General features: G+C 36.1%; 1 protein-coding gene across 1 annotated transcript; it reads right to left on the bottom strand.

Moving 5' to 3' along the window:
• Positions 1 to 1587: 1587 nt before the first annotated feature.
• On the bottom strand, positions 1588 to 2739 carry LOC132617511 (uncharacterized mitochondrial protein AtMg00810-like). Its single transcript, XM_060332523.1, has one exon. The coding sequence runs from the start codon at positions 2737 to 2739 to the stop codon at positions 1588 to 1590; it is 1152 nt and encodes a 383-aa protein (XP_060188506.1).
• Between the last annotated feature and the right edge of the window lie 21197 nt (positions 2740 to 23936).

Genomic DNA, 23936 nt, shown 5'->3' with positions numbered 1-23936 from the left:
AAATTATTTGTTTGAACTTTTCTAGTACTTTGGACTCTGCCAACAATTATTATCTATTTTCAAATGCTTGCTCTATTATTAATCCTGTCATTTGTCTTAGCATTTCCATTCCCTAAAAATTAGGAAGATGAAAAAGGTTCCAAACGAAAGTTGCATAAAGAAATGTAAACCCAAAATAATTTGGTGTCGGTACTCAGTGCACCAAGTGAAAAATATTCACGCAATCAGATATATATAAGACAGATACAAATAAATCTCGGTACTAAGTATTAATTCGTAAATCGTAACTTGAAATAGTAATTAATCTGCTATAATAGCTAGTACTACATTAATGTAAACAATCTTTACATTATTATCGTATGCAACTTATACTCCATACTATAATTTTATCTAACCATAATGAAGTCGCTGTTCATTTCAATTTGAAATGAAAAGAGAACGCGACGAAATTAAAGTTGCTTTGTCAAAATCATTATGACGAATTTTTACAGCCACTTTGTGCCTTATTACTTTCAAATTACGTCATAACTGATTGATTACTTTTTTATTTTCAGAAAAAAAAAGGATGACCATAATTGAACCTTTATATAGTCCACAGAACAGTTGAGGTCTGGTTTAATAAAATTAACCGACAAGATATCATGAAACCGGATTTTCAGGAGATAAAAAAGAATTGTGACCTTTTTCTCTTTTTCGTTTTTTCTCTTTCTCTCAACTATTTCTTCCCAGTTTCTCATTAGTCTGTCCGTTATTCTCTTAACCTTTTCTTTTTGTAGTATTATTAACACAGTCTGATTCTCTTTTTTTCTTTGTTTTTTCCCCCTCAATCTAGCCTTGAAATAAAAGCAGTGTGAAAAAGTACTTTTGTAGTTTTGTGTGGCTATTAATTGAATATTTTTGTAATTAATTTACAGTGCTGTCACGACCATGAAAAGCAGTCACTTGGACCTACATAAACTATATCTCTACAGCAATATATCATGTGTGCTACCCGTAATTTAGCTTGAGAAGTTCAATCCAAAAAGTTGCATTATTATTTACAAAGGAACCTTTAATACTAAAGTACTCTTTTTTTTCTGGTCATGATGAGTAATTTTGTCACCTACACGTAAAAAAGGAAAAAGACAGGGGACTTCGTGATTCTGATTTAATATAATTTGTCATAAAATAAATCTAATTTTGTTTGTTAATTGCTTAATAAAATCTAACAGAATATCGAACCAAAAAAAAAAAAAACATATAAAGTGCAGGTTCATATATACAAGGACTATTTTACGTGGGAGTGTGCCGATTTGGCACGTGTGACTCTGTGCCAAGTGTGAAATATTTGGTTCTCTAATTTATTTTACATGCTGTGTTTCTTTTGTTTCTACAATTAGGAAGCAGTATGTTGTTATATTCTTAAAGAAAATGATGTATAATATCTGTAAGTACTGAAAAGTTGTGAAAATAGTGAGAACTGATCAAGTCATTGTTTGATCCGAGTTTGAGAAGAAGAGTGAAGTCGGTGAGAGAAGAGAGAATCTTTTTATTTCTCTGTGTTGAAGAAAAATGACTAAACTTGTTCTGGAAAGTTCTAACTCATATTTATACAAAATGAGAGAAAACAAATCTGAAGCTAAACCTAGTACATATATGGGCCTCGGCCCAGGTACAAGATAAATAATGAAGTGGGCCTTGAGTAGTGTTATGTAGGATCCACGGTGTGTTGGGCTTCAACACCCCTCTCAAGTTGGAGAGGGGTAACACGCCCAACTTGGAGAGAAGAGGACAATGCACAAGGCCAATGAGGGGCTTAGTGAAGACATCTGCCAGTTGCGAACCAGTGGGAACATGATGAAGATCAACCAGGCCATGACCAAGTTTTGTACGAATGAAGTGGCAATCAATCTCAATGTGCTTTGTGCGCTCGTGGAACACCGGATTCTTAGCTATGTGAATGGCAGCCTGGTTATCACAGAATACTGGAATAGGGGCAGAAATAGCAATACCAAAGTCTGATAAAAGTCTCACCAGCCAGGTCAATTCGGCTACAACCTTGCTCATAGCCCGGTATTCAGCCTTAGCGGAGGAGAGAGAGACAACATGTTGCTTTTTGGCCTTCCAACTAATGAGAGAGTTGCCAAGTAAAACACAGAACCCAGAAACAGATCTCCTAGGGTCAGGGCAGGCAGCCCAATCACTGTCGCAGTAAGCAGCCAAGGACAGATCAGAGCAGTCATTGAAGAAGATACCAACATCAGCTGACCTTTTGAGATATCTGAGGAGACGGAGAGCAGCTTGCATATGCAAATCAGTAGGAAGTTGTAGAAATTGACTCAGGTGTTGAACAGCGAAGGATAAGTCTGGTCTAGTGTGTGTCAGGAAGTTAAGTTTTCCCACAAGACTTCTATAAGCCTCAGGATTAGCAAGGGGCTTACCCTGGGTAGCTTGCAATTTAACACTCAAGTCAAGGGGACATACAACAGGAGTAACTTCAGCACAGTTGTGTTTATGAAGCAAATCTCTGATGAACTTACTCTGATGGAGAAGCAGACCAATTGGAAAAGAGGTAACCTCAATGCCAAGAAAGTAGTTGAGATGCCCCAAGTCTTTGATCTTAAACTGGTTATGAAGGGAATCTTTCAATGCAGATATTTCAACCAAGTCATCACCAGTAAGAACAATATCATCAACATAAACAACCAATAAAACTATAGAAGAACCAGACTGCTTGGAGAACAGAGAGTAAACATTCATAGAGTGTGAATAACCCCGGGAGCAAAAGGCTTGAGATAACTTGGCATACTATTGCCTAGAAGCCTGTTTGAGGCCGTAAAGAGATTTCTGAAGAAGGCAGACTAAAGGAGATCTGGCAGAGGCAAGAGGAGAGGTGGATAGCCTAGGAGGAAGTTTCATGTACACCTCTTCATCCAAGTCGACATGTAGGAAGGCATTATTCACATCAAGTTGGAACAAAGGCCATTTTCTTTTCACAGCAACAACAATAAGACACTTGACAGTTGAAAATTGGACAACTGGAGAGAATGTTTCATTGTAGTCTACCCCTTCCACTTGGGTATCACCCCTAACAACAAGCTTAGCTTTGTACCTCTAAACTGATCCATCAGCTCTATATTTCACTTTATAAACCCATTTACAACCAATGGACTTCTTACCTGGAGGCAGTTCTACAATGGACCAAGTGTTGTTGGCCTCTAGTGCCTTAAATTCCTTGATCATGGCATCCTGCCAGGCAGGAACTGAGGCAGCCTGGTGATATGAGTGTGGTTCAGGTGCAGCAGTGCTGACCAAACGATGGGAACAAATAGAAGACAGAACAGAGCCATTTAAAGAGGGAGATAAATTACAAACAAATTGCTGAAGGTGAGAGGGAAGAGGAGGTCTGGAGGACTTCCTGGTAGGCACAGCAGGAAGAATATGGGAAGAGGGAGGAGGAAAGGCGGGAGAATTGGACAGATGAGGAGAAGCAGGTGAAGAACAAGGAGTGGAAGGTGAAGCAGGGGCAGGAGAGGGAGATGGAGGTGAGGGAGAAGGTGAGATGTGTGAAGGATCAGAAGGAGGAACTGAAGGGATAGGAAAAACAGATGAAGGAATGGAAGCATAATCAGAGGTAAAAGGGAATATGTCTTCATGGAAGACAACATCCCTAGAGGTTGAGATGGATTTAGTAGTGAGATTAAAAACTTTGTATGCCTTCTTACGTAGAGGGTATCCAACGAAAATACAAGGATCAACCCAAAGTTGAAATTTGTCCCTATGTATCTTAGGAATTGTACAGAAGCAAAGACAACCAAAAGTTCTAATGTGAGAGTAAGAAGGAGGGGCATGGTAGAGCAGTTCATAAGGAGACTTATTATGTAGGATTTTGGAAGGGAACCTATTTATTTAGTAGGTGGCCGTGAGGACACAATTACCCCAGAATTTGATGGGGACTTTGCATTGAAAAAGTAAGGCCCTAGAAGTCTCAAGTAAATACCTATGTTTCCTTTCAACCACACCATTTTGTTGTGGTGTGTGAGGACATGAAGTTTGATGAAGAATCCCTTGGGTAAGGAAAAAATCAGTGGCTGAAGTGCTGGAATCAAGTTCATAAGCATTGCCACTCCTGATAGTTTGTATGGAGAAGTTAAATTGAGTCCTAATCATGGCAATGAAGGCTTTGATTAAGGGAAAAACACAGCTCTTGGACCCTGTGAGATGTGTCCAAGTTGCCCTAGTGTAGTCATCCATTATGGTGAGAAAATAGTTACAGTTGTTGTAAGTAGGGCTTTTGTATGAACCCCACGTGTCTACATGGATGAGTTGAAAAGGATGTGTAGTAGTAATGGAACTATCAGGGAAGGTCAGTCAAGGTTGCCTAGCAAGGGGACAATTGTGCAGGTGAAGGGCTGTTTGGAAGAAAAGGAGTATGGAATTGTAAGTATGTCCTTCATCATAATAAAAGGTATGTGACCAAGTCTGTGGTGCCATAACATTTCCATTTTATTTGAAACAGCAGTAGCATTACATTGAAAGGAAGTTTTATTACAATCAAGTATTGAACATTGCTTACTTGGAATATTACAAGCAGACTCTAGTGAAGGAACAACATCATTACAGCCAGAAATGGAAAGAACAGAAGCAACATCAGTGGAATGTATATTACAAGGATTGAAATCATCATTGGAATTACAAGAATTGACAAAGATAGGGGTACCAGAGAAAAACTCGGGGCTTTTAATTAAAGGTGACAAAAAGGTTTAAAAATTGAGTTGGAGTAACTCTAGTTTTTTTAATTGAGTAGGGGTGATAAACTTTGGATTAGTGATTAGGGAGTTTTGACTTGCCCCAAAGTTATATTTTTAACACTTTGACCCCAAGCTTTGTTTTTTACACTTTTCGTTCAAGTTTTGTTTTTAACACTTCGACCCAACTCATATAAATCATAAAATAACCCCTGCACCCATGCCCCCGCCCCTAACCCCTCTCTGCCCCCACCCCACCCCGCCCCTGCCCTTGCTCCCTACCCCCACCCCCACCCCCACCCCCCACAAAAAAATGATTTTTTCTTAAAAAGATTTTGAATTTTTTTTGTTTTTTTTCTACCACCCCCCCCCCCCCCCCCCCCCCCCGCCCTCCAAAAAAATTATTTTTAAGAAAAAGTTTTGAAAAGATTTTGTTTTTGGTTTTTTGCACCACCCCAACCCATCCACCCCTCCCCCCGCCCTTGCCCCCTACCCCCTCGAAAAAAACATTTATAAAAAAAAGATTTTGAAAAGTTTTTTTTGTTTGTTTTTTGTACCCCGCCCCACCACCACTCACCCTCCCAAAAAAAAAAAATTTTATTTTTGAAAAAGAGTTTTGAAAGATTTTTGTTTTCTATTTTTTGCACCACCCCCTCCCGATCCACCCCTCCCTTTGACCTTTCCCCCCACCCCCACCCCCCACGAAAAAATATTTTTTAAAAAAAGAGTTTGAAAAGTTTTTTTTTTGTTTGTTTTTTGTACCCACCACCCCCCACCCTCCCAAAAAAATTAACTTTATTTTAAAAAAAGTTTTGAAAAGTTTTTGTTTTTGGTTTTTTGCACCATCCCCCCCCCCCCCATCCCCCCTCTCCCGCCCTTTCCCCCCACCCCCAAACCCCACAAAAAAATGTTTTTTTTTAAAAGAGTTTGCAAAGCTTTTTTTTGTTTGCTTTTTGTACCACCCACCCCACCACCTCCCACCCCCCCCCAAAAAAATTAATTTTATTTTAAAAAAAAGTTTTGAAAAGTTTTTGGTTTTGGTTTTTTGCACCACCCCCACCCCATCCACCCTCCCCCTGCCCTTTCCCCTACCCCCAAACCCTACAAAAAAATGTTTTTTTAAAAAAGATTTTGAAAAGTTTTTTTGTTTTTTTGCACCACCCCCTACCATCCCAAAAAAAATTAATTTTATTTTAAAAAAAAGTTTTGAAAAGTTTTTGTTTTTTATTTTTAGCACCACCCTCACCCCATCCACCAAACCCCCCCCCCCCCCCCCTTCCCGCAAAAACAAATCTTGAAAAGTAAAGTTTTTCTTTGGTTTCTTTCTCCACTCACCCACCCCAAAAAAAAAATGTTTTAAAAAAAAAAAAGTTTTGAAAAGTTTTTATTTTTTGTTTTTTGCATCAACCCCCCCCCAAAAAAAAATCTTGAAAAGAAGTTTTGAATTATAGAGAGAGATACCTCCTCCATATGTTGATCCTAGCAAACCCGGAAGAAGGCGGACAAAGAGGAGGCGTGGAATCGGGGAATCATTGCGAATGAGGAAAAATAAATGCTCCTTATGTAAAACAGCTGGCACAAAAATAGTTATTTTTTGAAACTTTATGACATTTTAATATTGATCTTTTTTAGAATGATAATTTATGTTCTTGGTGTTTGTGAACTTGGTTTATATGATATGTTGATCGTGTTCAAATCACAAATGTATGTATTCTTATTAATAAATTGCTGAACAGTTTCCAACAAGTAATGAATCTGTTGCAACAGCTCTGTAACTTGTTGGGTTTTATCCAACAAGTAAAAAGACATGTTGCAGCAACTAGTATCGTGTTGGAACAGGTATTTCACTTGCTGCAACAGATACTAGAGTTGTTGCAATAGACTACATTTGCTGCAACTGATATTACAGTTGTTGCAACGGATACTACTTGATTCACCCATATTTAGTGATCAACAAAGGGAATCAATGATATTTAGTGATAAACAAAGGAAATCAACGATATATGGTGATCAATGTATAATACTTAATCAATTTGATGTATTTTGAGTCAGGAAAGATGATTAAATGAGTCAGTATGCACTAAATCGAGTGGTCATTAGAGTGAATTGATGTGAACTACTTGATTCACCCATATTTAGTGATAAACAAAGGAAATCAACGATATTTAATGATCAATGTATAATACTTAATCAATTTGATGTATTTTGAGTCAGGAAAGATGATGTACTAAGTCAGTATGCACTAAATTGGGTGATCATTAGAGTGAATTGATGTGAACTACTTGATTCACCCATATTTAGTGATAAATAAAAGAAATCAGCGATATTTAGTGATCAATGTATAATACTTAATCAATTTGATGTATTTTGATTCAAGAGAGATGATCTACTAAGTCAGTATGCACTAAATCGAGTGATCATTAGAGTGATTTGATGCGAATTACTTGATTCACCCATATTTAGTGTTAAACAAGGAAAATAAATGGTATTTAGCGATGAATATATATGTCTACTAACATCCTTAATGGATTAGATAGTAATTTCATGGATTAGATGGGCAATTCTAAGTGTATTCTTCCTAAATCGAGTGATCATCAGAGTGATTTGATGTGAAGTACTTAATTCGACCATATAAAAATGAATTCAATGTTATTCAGTATAAACAAAGGAGTTCAATGTGATCAATATCGTGAATATGTTGCAACAATGGAGGAGTTGTTGCAACATATGAGATACTTGCGGCAACATATGAGTAAGTTGTTGCAACATATGAGATACCTGCTGCAACATGTGAGTAAGTTGTTGCAATAACTACTCAACTTGCTTAAACATCTGATCCATCTGTTGAAACAGATTAGTAACTTGTTACAACTTCTTTAACAAATGTAAGATCTGTTGCAACAATTAGCTCATCTGTTGCGACATATTTTTTAGTTTTTGCAATAATTTAAGCAATTTTTTTATTTTTTCCAACAAGGTGAGTAATTTGTTACAACAACTAAGCAACTTGTTTAGAAAGATTAGTAACTTGTTAAAACAGATTAGTAACTTGTTGAAATAAATTAGTAACTTGTTGCAACTTCTTCAACAACTGTATGCATCTATTGCAACAATTAGTTAGCAAAATAAATAAGTTCATAAACAGAAATTGTTCAATAGACACCTTGGCTCCAAATACCACAACTTAAGTAATAATTTATTCAGCAACTGCCTTCTGGGGTGTAGCAAATTTCCTTGATCTACTCCATCTCCTTCGTTTCCATCATTAGTTTCTTCATCTTCTAGTTTTTCTTTACTTTCTTCATTTGTATCTACTGCTTCTTGGCTCTGTTCTTTATCTCTTTCTCAGGATTGATTGTTAATTTGGCCGTCAATTTGACTATATCTTTCCTCAACATTTGCTGATTCATAAATAGGTTGTCTACTTGTTGCAATAAGTGTAGAACTTGTTGCAACAACTACAAATCTGTTGGATATCTTCTACAAACAGAACCAAATAACCGAAGCTATGTCCAACAGATTTGTAGTTGTTACAGCAGATTGTCTAATTGTTGCAACAAGTGTAGAACTTGTTGCAACAACTACAAATCTGTAGGATATTTTCTACAAATAGAACCAAATAACTGAAGCTATGTCCAACAGATTTGTAGTTGTTGCAACAAATTGTCCACTTGTTACAACAAGTGTAGAACTTGTTGCAACAACTACAAATTTGTTGGATATCTTCTACAAACAGAAGCAAATAACCGAAGTTATGTCCAATAGATTAGTGAGTTGTTGCAACAGATTGTCTACTTGTTGCAAAAAGCGTAGAACTTGTTGCAACAACTACAAATCTGTTGGCTATCTTCTACAAACAGAACCAGATAAATACCAGGACAAGAACAAAAAACTATATGTGGGATATATTTTCCTAAACCCTGAACCATACCAGGACAACAACAGAAAAATCATCTACTTCACTACAAACACACAACAACAACTTGGATTTTATCCAATTTTTTCTTGAACCCAACAAAAATTAAAAATAAAAACTTCCTTTCAAGTTTTTTTTTGTTTTGTTTTGGAGTGGGTGGAGTGTGAAAAAAACCAAAAATAAAAACTTTTCAAAACCTTTTTTTTAAAAACAATTTTTTTTTGGGGTGGGTGGGGGAAGTAAGAAACAAAAAAAAAACAATTCAAAAACTTCTTTTCAAAAAAATTATTTTTTTGGGTTGGGGGTGGGTGGGGGGGGGGGGGGGGGGTTATGGTGCAAAAAAACAAAAATAAAAACTTTGCAAAACTTCTTTTCTTAAAACAATTTTTTTTGGGAGGGTGGTGGGTACAAAAAAATAAAAAGAAAAACTTTTCTAACTTTTTTAAAAAAATATTTTTTTAGGGTGGGGGTGGGGGGAGGGGGTGAGGGGTGGGAGGAGGCAGAGTGGGGGTTGTTAAAAAAAAAACTTAAAAAAAATTGCGGGGGGGGGGGGGGGGGGGGGGTAGGGTTGGGTGGAGGAGGAGAAGGGTGAAAAAACAAATAAAGAAAATCAATTTTTTTAAAAAAAATCATTTTGGGGGCTGGGGGTGGGAGGAGGTCGAGGGGGGCTGGTGAAAAAGCAAATAAAATAATTTAAAACTTTTTTTTTAAAAAAAACATTTAGGGTTAGGGTGGGGGTTGGGGCAGGGGGGGGGGGGAGAAGGAGGGGTGGGAGCAGGGGGGCTAGTGAAAAAGCAAATAAAAAAATTTAACACTTTTTTTAAAATAAAATAAAAAATTGGTATTGGGGAGGGGGGACGAGGAGGGGTGGGAGCAGGGGGGCTGGTGAAAAAGCAAATAAAAAAATTTAAAACTTTTTTTTAAAAAAAAAAATTGGTGTTGGGGGGGGGGGAGGCGGAGGGGGGTGGGAGCAGGGGGCTGGTGATAAAGCAAATAGAAAAAATTTAAAACTTTTTTTAAAAAACAAAAAACATTGGTGTTGGGGGGGGGGGGGGGAGGAGAAGTAGGGGTGGGCGTTTGGTTGTTTGGTTCGGTTTTTCCAAAGTTCGGTTCTGTATTTCGATTTTTTTAAAGTGGAAACCGAACACCGCACCGAATTAGTTCGGTTCGGTACGGTGTTTTGAAGTTCGGTTCGGTTCGGTTTCAGTTTTCTAATTCGGTTTTTTGTCATTGGTTAAGCAATAGTCACCCGTTACTAAATGATTCATGATCAACAGTAGCAGCCAGCAGCCAGCACCAGCACCAGCCAACAGCAGCACTAGCCAGCAGCCACAACAGCAGCCAGCAGCAGCAACAACCATTCAAATACAACACAAAGAGTATCAACCCAAAACCACTCAAAGGTTGACAATTGGCTTCAACTGCACTAGTGTGCATCAAATATAAACAGGTGCACTCATAAGAACAAAAGAATTCTTGCGATACCAGTTCCAGAGACGAAAGCAAAGGTCAGAGACAGAATTGTGCAGGATTTACATGATGAAAAGGTCTTAGGAAAGGGGTTGAGAAAAAGAAATGTGAACTATAGAGATGCAAAATCAGCTGATATGGAGAATCAGTTGAGCTCAGAGTTAGAAGCAGAAGTTAATGTGTCTCATGCAGTTTTGAAGCATTTTATTGATTATGAGAAGTCATATCCTGCGTGTCCAGCCTGCAATATTGCTAAAATAACCATAAATGGAACAAAAGGTCAAGTACTCGATTCAACAACTAAGGTCGGTGAATGCAGAAGTTTTAGTGGACATGCTGATTTGAATGATCTTAAACTGATTATGCCAGACGTTGCATATCAAGAAAGATATAATATCTCAGCAATTAAGGTCAACAGCCTTAACATGGGCCTGATAGAGAGTCCCTCCAGCTCAAAGAAGAAACCAGCCTATGAAGAAATGCTTGAAATGGAAGAAAGTAAATTAATTTGGGCTTGGATATCTGTTGTGATTCATGGAAATAATGATATTGATATATATTATATATTGGTATAAAAAAATCTCGAGTATACACAAGCCAAAATTTCAAGAAAACCCTAAATCAACGAACAAACCCTAGATTGATGAGATTTGGAGCGATTTCTACAGAGAAAACTTCAATCAATCCGATGAAACTACCAAACAACACCGAAACTTCAAAATATAAGTCAAATGATCGTGAAACTGGCAAAAAATTGAAAAAAAAAATTGAATCGTTGAAAACAAATGAGATTAATATCGCAAGAGAGATGGAAGCAAATAGGAACGGATTAGCCGCTCTGATACCATGTAAAAATAGTGAGAACTGATCAAGCCATTGTTTGATCCGAGTTTGAGAAAAAGAGTGAAGTTGGTGAGACAAGAGAGAATCTTTTTATTTCTCTGTGTTGAAGAAAAATGACTAAACTTGTTCTCGAAAGTTCTAACTCATATTTATACAAAATGAGAGAAAAGAATCTAAAGCTAAACCTATTACATATATAGGCCTTGGCCCAGGTACAAGATGAATAATGAAGTGGGCCTTGAGTAGTGCTATGTAGGATCCACGGTGTATTGGGCTTCAACAAAAGTATAAAATTGTGTGCCCGAAAATATTTTGCCTTTTCCTTTTAAATTAATCTAAAATTTATTCCGCTTGTTTTGCAATTTTAAATTCTTTTCAGTAATTTCTTTTTCAAAAAACAACAGGCTTCTACCCGTCAAATATTAGCAGGCTGGAAAAAAATGGTCATTCACAATTTTGGGTGGTCTTTAGTTTTTGTTCCCTCAAATATGTGGTCTTTAACTTTTACTCCTCGGTGCTTTAAGTCGCAAATAAGAGGATGAAAATACCTCTGACACCGAAATTTACATTACTTTTTCGCTCGACATAAATTTATATTTTTCCATCATAATAACCCACAATTTATGCTGTAAAAGGGATAACTTACTTATACCTTTTACATTAGGTCTTAGCAGCATAAGTTGCAAACGCAATTTTGGGTGGTCTTTAATTTTTGGCCCCTCAAATCTGTGGTCTTTAACTTTTACTCTTCTGTGCTTTATGTCGCAAATAAGAGGACGAAAATACCCCCGACACCGAAATTTACATTACTTTTTCGCTCGACATAAATTTATATTTTCCCATCATTAACCCACAAGTTATGCTGTAAAAGGCATAACTTACTTATACCTTTTACATTATGTCTTTACCGGCATAAGTTGTTATACCTTTTACATTATGTCTTTACCGGCATAAGTTGCTAACACTTATTGCAACTTATGCCAATAACGGCATAATGTATTTCATAGCAGCACACATGGCCACACACTAGATAACTTATGTCAAGAGAGGCACTACAAGAAAGTATAGAAATCGCAACAAATTTTTTTATATTTAGCAACAACTTAGTTTTATTGTTCGCAAATGATTTTTTTGTTGCCAAAGAACTTAATTTTGTTGCCATAGTATTGATTATTGTTGCAAAAAGTACTTTTGGCAAAAAAAAAAAAAATTATTGCACGTTGTTGGAGTAACAGCCGTTGGGAAAAGTTCATGCAACATAATATATTTTTTTGTTGCCAAAAGGACTTTTTGCAACAATAATCAATCTATGGCAACAAAAAAAAAAAAATTGTTGCCATATCTATTTTTTCTTGTAGTGAGGCAAAAATTCAATTTCAGAAGATAAAAAAACTCAATAAGTGTCACACAACTTATGTAGGGAAGGGCATAACGTATCAACACACATGCAAAAAATCAAACTTATGTCGAGCGGCGCATAATTTGTGGAATGTTACACAGCTTATGCCGGAGAAGGCATAATGTATTTCATAGCCAGTATATATGCCGAGCGGGACATAACTTGTTGGATATTATGATGTAAAAATTCAAACTAATACCGAGCGTAAAATGGCCCAAAAAAGTCAATAGTAAATGGGAAAGTTAAAAACTCAGAATTGGACTAGGCATCAAATGCATGTTTAATATTTAACTCTAATATTGTTGATGATTACAGGTTATTTAGGAATGCTAAGTTCAAAGATCTGCCACAGGGTCATTTATGTTGCTTTTGTAATCCTTTATAAATTTGTTTTTAGCTTCACGATATACTATCATTCCATATGTTTAGATCTTTTTCTCTTGGACTTCTTGATTCCTCTTTTGTAGGGAGAATACCATTTTGTAACACCAATCATTAATGCATTATCAAATATTAACTAAGTACGTAGTAACTATTATATAAATATCTTATTATAAAATAGATAATATTAACCAAATCTAGGTCTTTGTCCTGTTTATATTATTCAAACTAGACTACAAACAATTTCTTATGGGCAGCCAAAATGTGATACTGCTACTCCTATTTAAAAATACACGGCAAAAAGATTTTCTTGTTCTCATTTTCTCCCTTTTCACATGCGACATAGTTGTTGTCCCTTTAATTTGTTCCCTTGCGAGGTGTTAAACTTTTGGTACAAATGCCTTTTTCTCCATACTAAACTTGAGAGAAAAAGTTCACTTCCCGTGACAATAATTCTTTTTAGAAAAAATTTACAAGATGAAAGATTCTAATTAAAAGTTAGGTATTATTTCACGCAGAACATTCTTGCCTTATATTGACTTGTTGAAATTCCTTTTTGCTTTAATAATAGGAGCAACTTCAGTTGATGTCTGAAATACATTCAAGAGATTGAAGTAAAAGTTGGGGGTTTCTAGGTCAAGCTATGTTGCTATGATTTCACAGAAGAAGATATGTTTATAGTTTGCTAGTGGCCGATTAATTATGATGAGCAAATTCTAATATTTCGGCCACCACCTTTTTTCTCTCTTTCTTTTCTTGATCAAAACCCCCAGTTTGGGCTTGATCAATATGGAGTGGAACTACCGCCATTCAAGGAGGGGGGGGGGGGGGGGGGGGGGGGTTGGAGAAGAGCTCCCATCTCCCCAAACGAAAAAAATAGAAATTCCTGGTAAAGCATAAAATGAGTTTAAGTTATGCAGATTAATGGTGTATGGTGTAAAGAATATTTATATAATTAGGCTACTTATTAGGAAATCATATATAAATATCTTGATAAATATTAATTGGTAATCTAATAAAAATGTTAACTGATTAACCTGCTATTACAGGTCAGAATTAATAGATAATATATATATAAAAAATGGTCTTAAGTGCCTATAACTTAAAGGGTTAATAACACTTTTGATCTCTCATTATTGGTAAATTCTAATTTAGTACTTATGATATATGACTAAGCACATTTAATCTTCAATTGCTTGAAATATTGTACTTTTGATCCATTTGCTTATGGATATTCATAAATTTTCAGAATTATTAATCGTTTTACCATATAATGAATTACCCATATGTTTTGTTAAACTTGTAATGTACTTGATATTTGAGGATAATATACTTCTAAAAATAGTTCAAATATAATATAGTTAAACGTGATGACTCATATATATTTCACCAAGATCAATATCAAAATTTACCAGGACCTAAAGTTTATTCTCCCCAACTTTAAATCCTAAAAATATTTACCCATGACTTTTACCTTACACGTTAAAGGATCAATAGCTTCAAGGTGATGAAATGATTAGGTCATTTAAGAGTTAGGAGCACTATTTTATGCAACAAAGGGGAAATCAACAATACAACATGGTCTTGGGGCAGACTAGTCAAACCAAGGAATAATATTTAATTCAGTCAAGTCAACAAAAAATATACCCTATTGAAATTTTCATTATGAAATGATTCCCACCTTTTTATTCTTCTTTCTCTATATTATATTTTAATAAATTTTAAAGTATATATATAATGATAATTATAAAAAAGAATTTACATCATCATGTTAGTTTAACCTTTGATTGCAGGTCAGAACCATAACTACCAAGTTATTAGTTAATACATACCATATGAATTTACATATAATAATCTAATAGCTAACTTGATTTTTTAGATATCTATACATACAACTGCACAATTTAATTTCAACATTTATTGGGAGTGGAGAAAAGTTGGTTTTTAGAAGATTTGCTTGGTAAATATTGACAACATTAGTGAAAAAATACCAAAAAGAGGGCGACTCATGACTAAATGAGTCTTGGCTTGAGTCTGCTACTATTGGAATGTTAGTCCAATTTCTCATCATTACACTTTTGCTTCTTTCATAAAGATTTTAACTACCAAGTTGAAAATAAAACTTAATTAACCACCATTTGGGCCTCCTAATAGTTGACTTGACTCTTCTAAATTCCCCGTGGAATGCGCGTAGTGCCATTTTGGATTGCAAAACAATTTCATTTTTTGTTTCTTTTTTCATTTAATTTTCTTAAGGTTTGTTTTTTGAAATTTACTGTATGTTTGAAGAAAAAAAAAATATGTGGAAGAAAATGGATGTTAAGTAGTTAAAGTCCTTTAAAGTTTTGTGAGTAGAAAATCTTTTTTTTTTTAAAGAAAAAAAAGTTCCTCAAGAGAACTTTTCCATCCAAAAATTAATCTCGAAAAATCTGTTGAAATTTTTATTTTGGTAGAACTTTAATGAAAATTCTCTCAGAGTTTTAATAACTTTTATTTCTAATTGCCTATTGAACATTCTCAAAAGGAAAGAGATTCGGTTTACAGTCCATTACAAATATTATTTTAATAATATATTATTTTCAGAAGAGATTAGTAAAATAATGCGAAAAATTAGTAAATAAAACCCGATAGATTTTTGTGGAATCATTTTCTTGTTTTCTTGACTAAGTTATGCCATAATAATTGCTATTAAAACTGGGCTATTAGTATAGCGGTCTCTTTTAAGGCTTTTTTTTTTTTTTTGCACAGATCGTCCTTCATTTGGGGTGGTCTTTAATTTTTGGCCTTCAAATTGGTGTTCTTTAAGTTTTGTCATTCACCTAATACACCGAGGTTGTGGGTTTGAACCCAGCTCAGTTAAAAAAAAAAATCGCAAGACAAAATTTTACAAATTCTAGCCATATGCAAATTCTGCCTTTAAGACCCAAATTATGCCTTAAGGCAGAATATGTAGCGAAATTCTTTCTGAAGAGTAAAAGTTAAATACCACCATTTTGAGGGATAAAAATTAAAGACTAGCCATATGCAAATTCTGCCTTTAAGACCCAAATTCTGCCTTAAGATAGAATATGCAGTAAAACTCTGTCTGAAGGGTAAAAGTTAAAGACCACCATTTTGAGGGATAAAAATTAAAAAACAATCCTGCAAATTGCCCCTTTTTAAAAGTGCATCAGCCCAGATGATTTACATCTGTAAGGACACAGGGCCCATGGACCTGTATCGATCATGGGCTAAGATCCTGGACCTCTTTCTTCTGTTGGAAATAATTGGGTCGACTTCTTAAATAAAGCTCTTTTGTCATATTTTCATACTTCAAATATTTTGGGGAAAGAACATCGATATCCCCTGAAAATAAAATAATTATCAGCTCATATCCCCTTTACTTTCATGCCCCCAAGATTATTTACTTGAAATGCCCTCAAAATTATGACACCAATATAGTATATAAATATAATGAGATGGTATCATGTTCATTTATTCTAAACACACTTTTCTAAAAAAAACCTCTATGATACCATCGTCTTATATGCATATACTGTGATGGTATCATGGAGGACTGCTTCAGTCCTTCAATGAGACACTCCTCAGTCCTCCGTGATACCATCGTTATATAATTAATATATTGAGATAGTATCATGGAGGACTACTTCAGTCCTTCTCTTAGTTCTCAATGATACCATCATGATATATAAATATGCTGCGATGGTATTATGGAGGAATGGTTTTGGGCGAGGGGGTACTCGAGTAATATTTTTGGTCGGTCGGGTAAGAAGCGAAATTAGTTTAGGAGGGGGCATGGACGGGTAATATTTTGCATTTTAGGGGTATTTTGTGTTGTTTTCCTAATTATTTTTGGATAAGACATAGAAACACCCCTAAATTATGGTGAAATTGCCGACTACACACCTAACTATGTGGGGGACCTATTTCCCTCGTGAACTTATTTTTTTCGTATTATTTACCCCCTTGAACTTATTCACTAATTACTTAGTATTGAAAATAAATTAAAATGCAGCTTGTGCAAACACGTGCTTATTTTAAACTAAAAAGGGGTGTTGATGTCTAGTTATCAAATGCTCGTAATGTAGATAAGTTAACAAATTAAAATATGTCACCTACATTAATTATATGAATTAGTCTCAATATATAAGCTGTAAAACCTCAAGCATGTTCCAATTGAGAATGATGTGTATAATTAAAGAAAATGACACATTTTAAGTGGCTAACTTATTTACGTAATGGATATTTGAGATCATGTGCAAAAAAAAAAAAAAAAATCAAAACTTGAACAGAAAGTGTCTAATGGGAACACTTTATCATGTGTTCAGGACTTCAGGTGTTCAAGTGGAACAAGTAATAATTCAAGTGTTTAAACGAAATTTGCTAGCTAATTTGAGGAAATATATACCTATGTACATTAAGCGTAAATTGAAACAGAAGGAATCCATACATGCAAGTGAAAACAAATTATCTAACAGTATCTTCTAGAGTGAAACATTAATTAGATGCAGTTGTAGAGCCAAACCCCATTGACTTCTTCTCAATTATGCATGCCCTAGCTCTTTCTTTCTTTCCTTCCTTCCTTTTTCCAAGACGTACGACAATGACCTGATATATCTAGAGTTTCTTTATTCTCGAACACTTGCATGCAGATTTCAGATTCAGTCTACTGGTTTCAATTATAGGTCTATCTAGTACTCTTCTTAGAGAACGTGTCTCTATGGCAGATATCTTAAATTAGGAGTCCACAATGGCCACCCCCCCTCTCTTTAATTTGTCTTTGATTTTAGTCATACCTTTTTGTTTGAAAATAACTCTTTTGATGGGGATTTCCTTATAGTGCTACTTGATTTGCTCTAGCTACTGCTTTAACATTGCAGCTATTGGTTCTTCAAGTTCTACATTATGTGGTCGTAAATGTTATTCCCATTATCAATTCCTATCAATGCCCCTATCCGAAACTATCTATATTCTCTACATCGTACCTTTTCTAGTTATATGGTTGAAAGAAAGTACAAATTTGATTGGTGGAAAAGGAGTCCGCAACTTTTTAACCCAAAAATTGTCAAAAGGCATCAAAATACCCGACTAAAAAAAAAAAAAGGAATTTACACTTTGGTACTATTGCGCACTAATTTAGTGTGCAACAGAGGTTTACCAAATACCCCACTCGTCTTCCCCACCCGACCAGCCCCATCATTTTCAAAAAAAAAAAAATGACATTCCACTTCGTTTTCAGTGGTCCCCACAATCTAAAAAAATCGTTTTCGAACAAATTTTTAACCCAAAAGTCAATATTCTTAGTTTATTCAAGGCAAGGAACAAGTTTCAAAGCTCTGATCTCGGAATAAAGCGACGTAAAACTCGAATTCAAAATCTAAAAATCACCTTCATTCTAGGTATTTCACTACGAATGTTGTATTACATTATTAAATATATTACTATCCTAAGCATGATTGTTGTGTAATAGTTGCGGATGCCGGGAAAAAAAATATTACACACTTTTTGTGTGTGCAAATGGGCAGTCTACAGCCCTTTTTTTAATTTTTTTTTATTAATTAATTGTTAATTGTTTGTTAGGTAATTGTTTATTGATTGATTATTTATTTTGTATTTCTTAATTGTCGGATTAACTAATTATTTATTAATTAGTTATTAAATATTTGTTATTAGTTTCATTAATTAATTATTTATTTATTAATTATTTGCTAGCTAATTGTTATTTGTTTGTTTATTAATTATTTGCTAGCTAATTGTTAATTGTATGATAATGAATTGTTAATATTTAAATTTTTATTTATGAATATTTGTTAATTTAGGATTGAACATCCTTAGTTTAGGTTTAAACATCCTTAGTTAAACCTTAATATCCTTAAGATAATATTTGTTAGTTAATTGTATTTAATCCTTAGGTTAGGTTTGAACATCCCTAGTTTAAGATTTAAAATAGCATTAATATAATATTAGTTAGTTAATTGTAGTTAGTATAATAATTAATTAACAATTATTAATTCGCAAATTTAGATAGTTAACATAATTTCCCGTTAAAGTCTTAGTTAGTTAGTATAATTGAATATCCTTAGTTTAGGTCTGAACATCCTTAAGATTATATTTGTTAGTTAATTATATTTAATCCTTAGGTTAGGTTTGAACATCCCTAGTTTAAGAGTTAAAATAGCATTAATATAATATTAGTTAGTATAACAATTAATTAAAAATTATTAATTCGCAAATTTAGATAGTTAATATAATTTCCCGTTAAAGTCTTAGTTAGTTCGTATAATTGAACATCCTTAGTTTAGGTCTGACCATCTTTAGTTTAGGATTGAACATCCTTAGTATAATTTTTCAATAAAATATTACATAATTAATATTACATGTTAATGATTAATTAAAAATGCATAAAACAGATACGACACCTCATGGATCCCGCCCCCTTCACATCCGGGGCCCTTCGAGCCAGAGGTGCTTCACCTACAACAGTAGCATAGGTCCCAGCTAGTATGAGATTCGGATGTAGATCCTACCCGCTTAGTTCGTCCTAGGGTTGTGGAGCAAGCATGGGATATTTTAGCAGTTCGGCCCTCACTTCTCGTGTCTTAGAGATACTATATCGGGGCGGTATCTACCATCGCGTCGTTGCTGGTCGCATACAGCATGACAGGGCTCTTGTGACGGCCATGATTGAGCGATGGCGACCGGAGACCCATACATTTTATCTCCGCACTGGTAAGGCCACCATCACTCTTCAGGACGCGGAGGTCCTTTACGGTCTCCAAGTCGATGGATGCGCTTTGGTTATTTAGGAGCCCAGCAGATGCCGTCGTATCGGCAGGAGTTGACTAGGCTCACTGGTTTCGAGCCGCAGCCTGATGATATATGGGGACAGAGTCGGTTGTCGATGTCTTCCCTCTTCAAGCACTTGCGCCTCATAGACATGCAGCATTCGATTACAGAGGACACACCTCAGGTTGATGTTGACTGACGTGCTCGTCTATACCTTCTCGTCATATTCGGGGGCATCCTGTTCCCGAACACATCGGGTTCGCATGTGAGCTTGAGGTATTTACCCTTTTCTGGAGCATCTAGACGAGTTGGGATGTTATAGTTGGGGCGCTGTTATTCTGGCTTTCATGTATCACGAATTCTGTCGAGCGTCTGTTAGCATGAGGACCGATGTCGCTGGATTTTTCCCGCTCTTCTAGGTACTATATTTAAGTGTGTATAATTTTATTCTAAATATAGCTTTTTGAAACGATGAATAATAATTATTTTTTAATGACCCTTTCAGATATGGGTGTGGACTAGGATGAGACCTTTTCAGCCCATAGCTGCTGACCCTCCACTCCAATATATTGATGAGGCAATTTCATACGCACGGAGATGAATGAGAGGAGGCGTTATCCGAGATGTGGATACGCACCACAGTATTCTCCCGTTCAGGGATCAGCTGGATCGTATGACGTCGGATACGATAAGTTTTTTTGATTTAACATTAGTATGTTATTTTTGTTATTACTATTTTAGTCTTTTATTGTTTTCTTATTAGTAGTCGCATTATTGCAATATAATTTCTTGTGCTCCGATTTCTGCTATTATCTGTTATTATGTGTTATTTCCTGTGCTTTGGTTATCCTGTGTCATCTGCTCTGATTTCTGCTATTATCGGTTATTTTCTGTGCTCTGATTATCCTGTATTATCTGTGTCGCTTGCATTATTTCATTTCCATATCGCTTTAAATCTCTTATCCGAATCTCTTAACCTTATCTAACCGTATCTGACTTCTTTTTATGCTTTTATTGAGCCGGGGGTCTTTCGGAAACAGCCGTCCTACCTTGGTAGGAGTCAGGTCTGCGTACACTCTACCCTCCCCAGACCCTACGATGTGGGATTTCACTGGGTTGTTGTTGTTGTTGTTGTTGTTGTATTGTTAACTAATCCAATTATTTTTACAGGTTTTTATATGGACGTCGTATAATTAGATTTTGGATCAGCTGTCGGCGTTTTTTAGGGTTGGTGAACCCTCGTGGAGGTCGCGGTGTCCGTTGATACATATGGACATCGTTGAGGAGCACGCGCCCGACCACGTCTTACGACAGTTCGTCCATGTACAGAATTTACCTGAGCAGGCGACTGGAGGGCAAGACCATTATACACGGGATGAGCGTACGGCCGTCACTGATGTATGGCGGGCCTTTATGCAGCTCCACCGTTGGGTATGGCGGCCTTTTATGCAGCCCCAGGTCCACCGTTGAGAGCAGAAGGTGGGGACGCTAGCAGTGGTCGGACATGCGACTCCGGTCCAGACGTACATCCAGTGATATGCTCGGTTCACTCACAGCTTGATTGGCAACCCCGAGAGGCCTCATGTAGATGGTGGAGGATATGCAGCTCTCTCAGGACAGTATGGGGCGTTGGTAAGTTTTATTAGTCTTAAACTTAATTAATCGTTTTATATATTAAATTACAAATTTATTCAATCATTAATATTTGCAAAACAATGCAGCTACGGACCATACAGAGGATGCACTGGGAGAGCTTGGACTATATGGATGCCTCAAGATAGCGGGATATGCAGCGCAGATGGTTCAGCTAGCCGAGGGTGGTATGCAGCAGGAGCAGGAGCTCGGACGTGTCGACGAGCCTGTTCCAGAGGTCCCGCATCATGTAGCAGGTGGTTGTGGTCGTAGTCGTGCCAGAGGGGCTGGCGGCCAAGAGGGTAGGGGCAGAGGGCCTGGTGGCCGATGTGGTAGGGCCAGAGATGCTGGTCATAGAGAGGGTGGGGACAGAGGGGGTCGTGGTCTAGTAGATGAGCCTAACGACCATATACCAGGCCCAGCTCCAGCCGAGTAGCCTCCGTCGACTTCTTGCCGGCCGTCGACTTCAGAGATCCTGTGGACTTCAGAGCTTCCATTGACACCTGTGTATACGCGGGATTTATTTTCAGATCACATATTCTGGTCATCGCCTACATAGCCGCCAGTTCGTCATCCACAGGGTGAGCAGCCAACTCGTGATCTATAGGGTGGCACTGTGTTGGACTTCAATTTCTTATTCAAAGAGTTCGACATGTCTCCGGCTCCGGGGCCCGCTCAGGAGCTCGTCGACACACAGGTTTGAATTTTACAATTAAATAATGTACTAAATTAATTATTTATATGTTATTTTATGTTTAGTTTAGCATAAAACTAAACTATATTGTTTATATGTTATTCCAGGTTCATTCTTCTACGCCTATGGACCCGTCTCCTACTCCGGCACCATCTACATCTCTGGCTCCGGGGCCTACTCAGGAGACATCTGAGGAGCCAGCTCACGAGCCTTCTAAGGAGCCCTTTAGCCAGCCATCTCAGGAGCCCGTCAACACACAGGTTTGATTTTTTACAATAAAATAATGTATTAAATTAATTGTTTATATGTTATTTTATGTTTTGTTTTGCATAAAAAAAAACTAAATTTATTATATGTTATTTTAGGTACATTTCTGCGCCTGTGGATCCCTCTCCTGCTCCGACAGAGTCATCTCCTGAATATCACATTTCGGCCATCATCGTCTCCCATTGGAAGCATGTTTTGAACAAGCCCCCTAGGAAAGGAACGCAGGATGATCACGCCATAGAGCGTGGACAGATTAAGAGGAAGAGGGGGGATGAAGATGATGGTGAGTGTGGTGGGGGTGGTGGGATTCGCTTTAGGCCTAAGGTTATTCTAAAGCCTCCCACATGTGGGACCTGGGGGGATAGAGATTGTATATTTGTAAATAAAATGTACATTTTATGCTAATATTATTATTTTTTTGGGTATTATTTTCTTAATGATAATTAGTTATCTTAGTTTTTATTATTGTTTAATAGTAACTCGTGCGACGTCTTAAATTAATCAAAACACTATAAAATAAAACACTTAAACCTAAAGATAACAAGTTTCAAACAAACAAAACTCACTTCGGAGCACTTTACATCCCCTAAAACGACGATTCAAATGTATAGGTATACTTGATGCGTTGAGCCTACATTATTGTTCGCAGAAAAAGATATCATGTTCTATAGATAATATTGATATTCCGGCGTTTTTAAATATGACTAATTTTTTGTCAAAGTACATAAAAAACGTGAATTTCAAAACTATTCAAAAGAATAAAAGGCTGGGATTTTTAGTAAACCCCTCAGTGCGCAAAAGGCAGTTTGGTTCTTTTTTTTTTTAGTGGGGTATTTTGCTGCCTTTTGACACTTTTTGGGTTAAAAAAGTTGCGGACTCGTGGAAAAGCGGGGTGCTTTTGGATAAGAGCTCAAGTTTTATACATTTTATGGTATATCATTAGATCATCCAAATTACTCCTTTCATTCCATAATAAGTGGTGTTTTTAGCTTATGCACACCCCTTAAGAAATTGCTTACTCCTAGAAAATTATGAGTGTTTTTACTAACTTACCTCTAATTAATATTTAGAAAAAGGAAAAGCTATTTAATAATTCTTGATTATAAATAAGGGTAAGTTTGGAAGAATAAGATCAATTTCTTCTTGAAATCCTAAAACACCATTTATTTTGAAACAAAATGAAAACCCTAAAAACACCACTTATTATGGAATGGAGAGATCATGTTTATTGGTAAGCTTCCTTAAATGTGGGATTTGAAATTTTAAAAATAAGAAATTACATGTTAAAGCAGGTGAAAATGACCTGACGGTATTAAAATTGTTACACTAGCAACGTATATTACATAAACACTTTGGATAGTATCTCAAACATTCGAATTAATAATTCGTCTTTCAGGGTGTGGTCAGATGGCCAAACCTTCTCCAATTTAACCAAATTTTTTGAGTTTGAAGTTTGAACTAAGTAAAGGAAGTGTTTTACCTTACGGCAAATCCATATTTATCAGGCAAGTGAGTTTTTATACCTAAAACAACAACAAACAAAAAAAACTAATTACTACATAATCACTAAAAAAGATATGGGACAAGAAAGGGTCCAATGAAAACCTCTGTCCATTTTCTAGAACTTGTATGAGAATTGCATGAGAACTTACAGCCAAATATAGGGGGAAAAAACCTCTTTTAACACCTTGGCATCAATATTTCCAATTCTTGACACTTGCAAATTTCTATTAATGCTTATTTTCAGTCACATAGTGGTAGTAAATTAATGTTATAATTCAAGCATAGCTAGCTCTGGTGCTGGGGCTGGGATTGTAGGTA

This window comes from Lycium barbarum, chromosome 1, assembly GCF_019175385.1.
Source record: "Lycium barbarum isolate Lr01 chromosome 1, ASM1917538v2, whole genome shotgun sequence".
Classification (NCBI taxonomy): domain Eukaryota; kingdom Viridiplantae; phylum Streptophyta; class Magnoliopsida; order Solanales; family Solanaceae; genus Lycium; species Lycium barbarum.
Note: the sequence above shows the minus strand (reverse complement) of the source record. Positions and strands in the feature narration are given on the sequence as shown.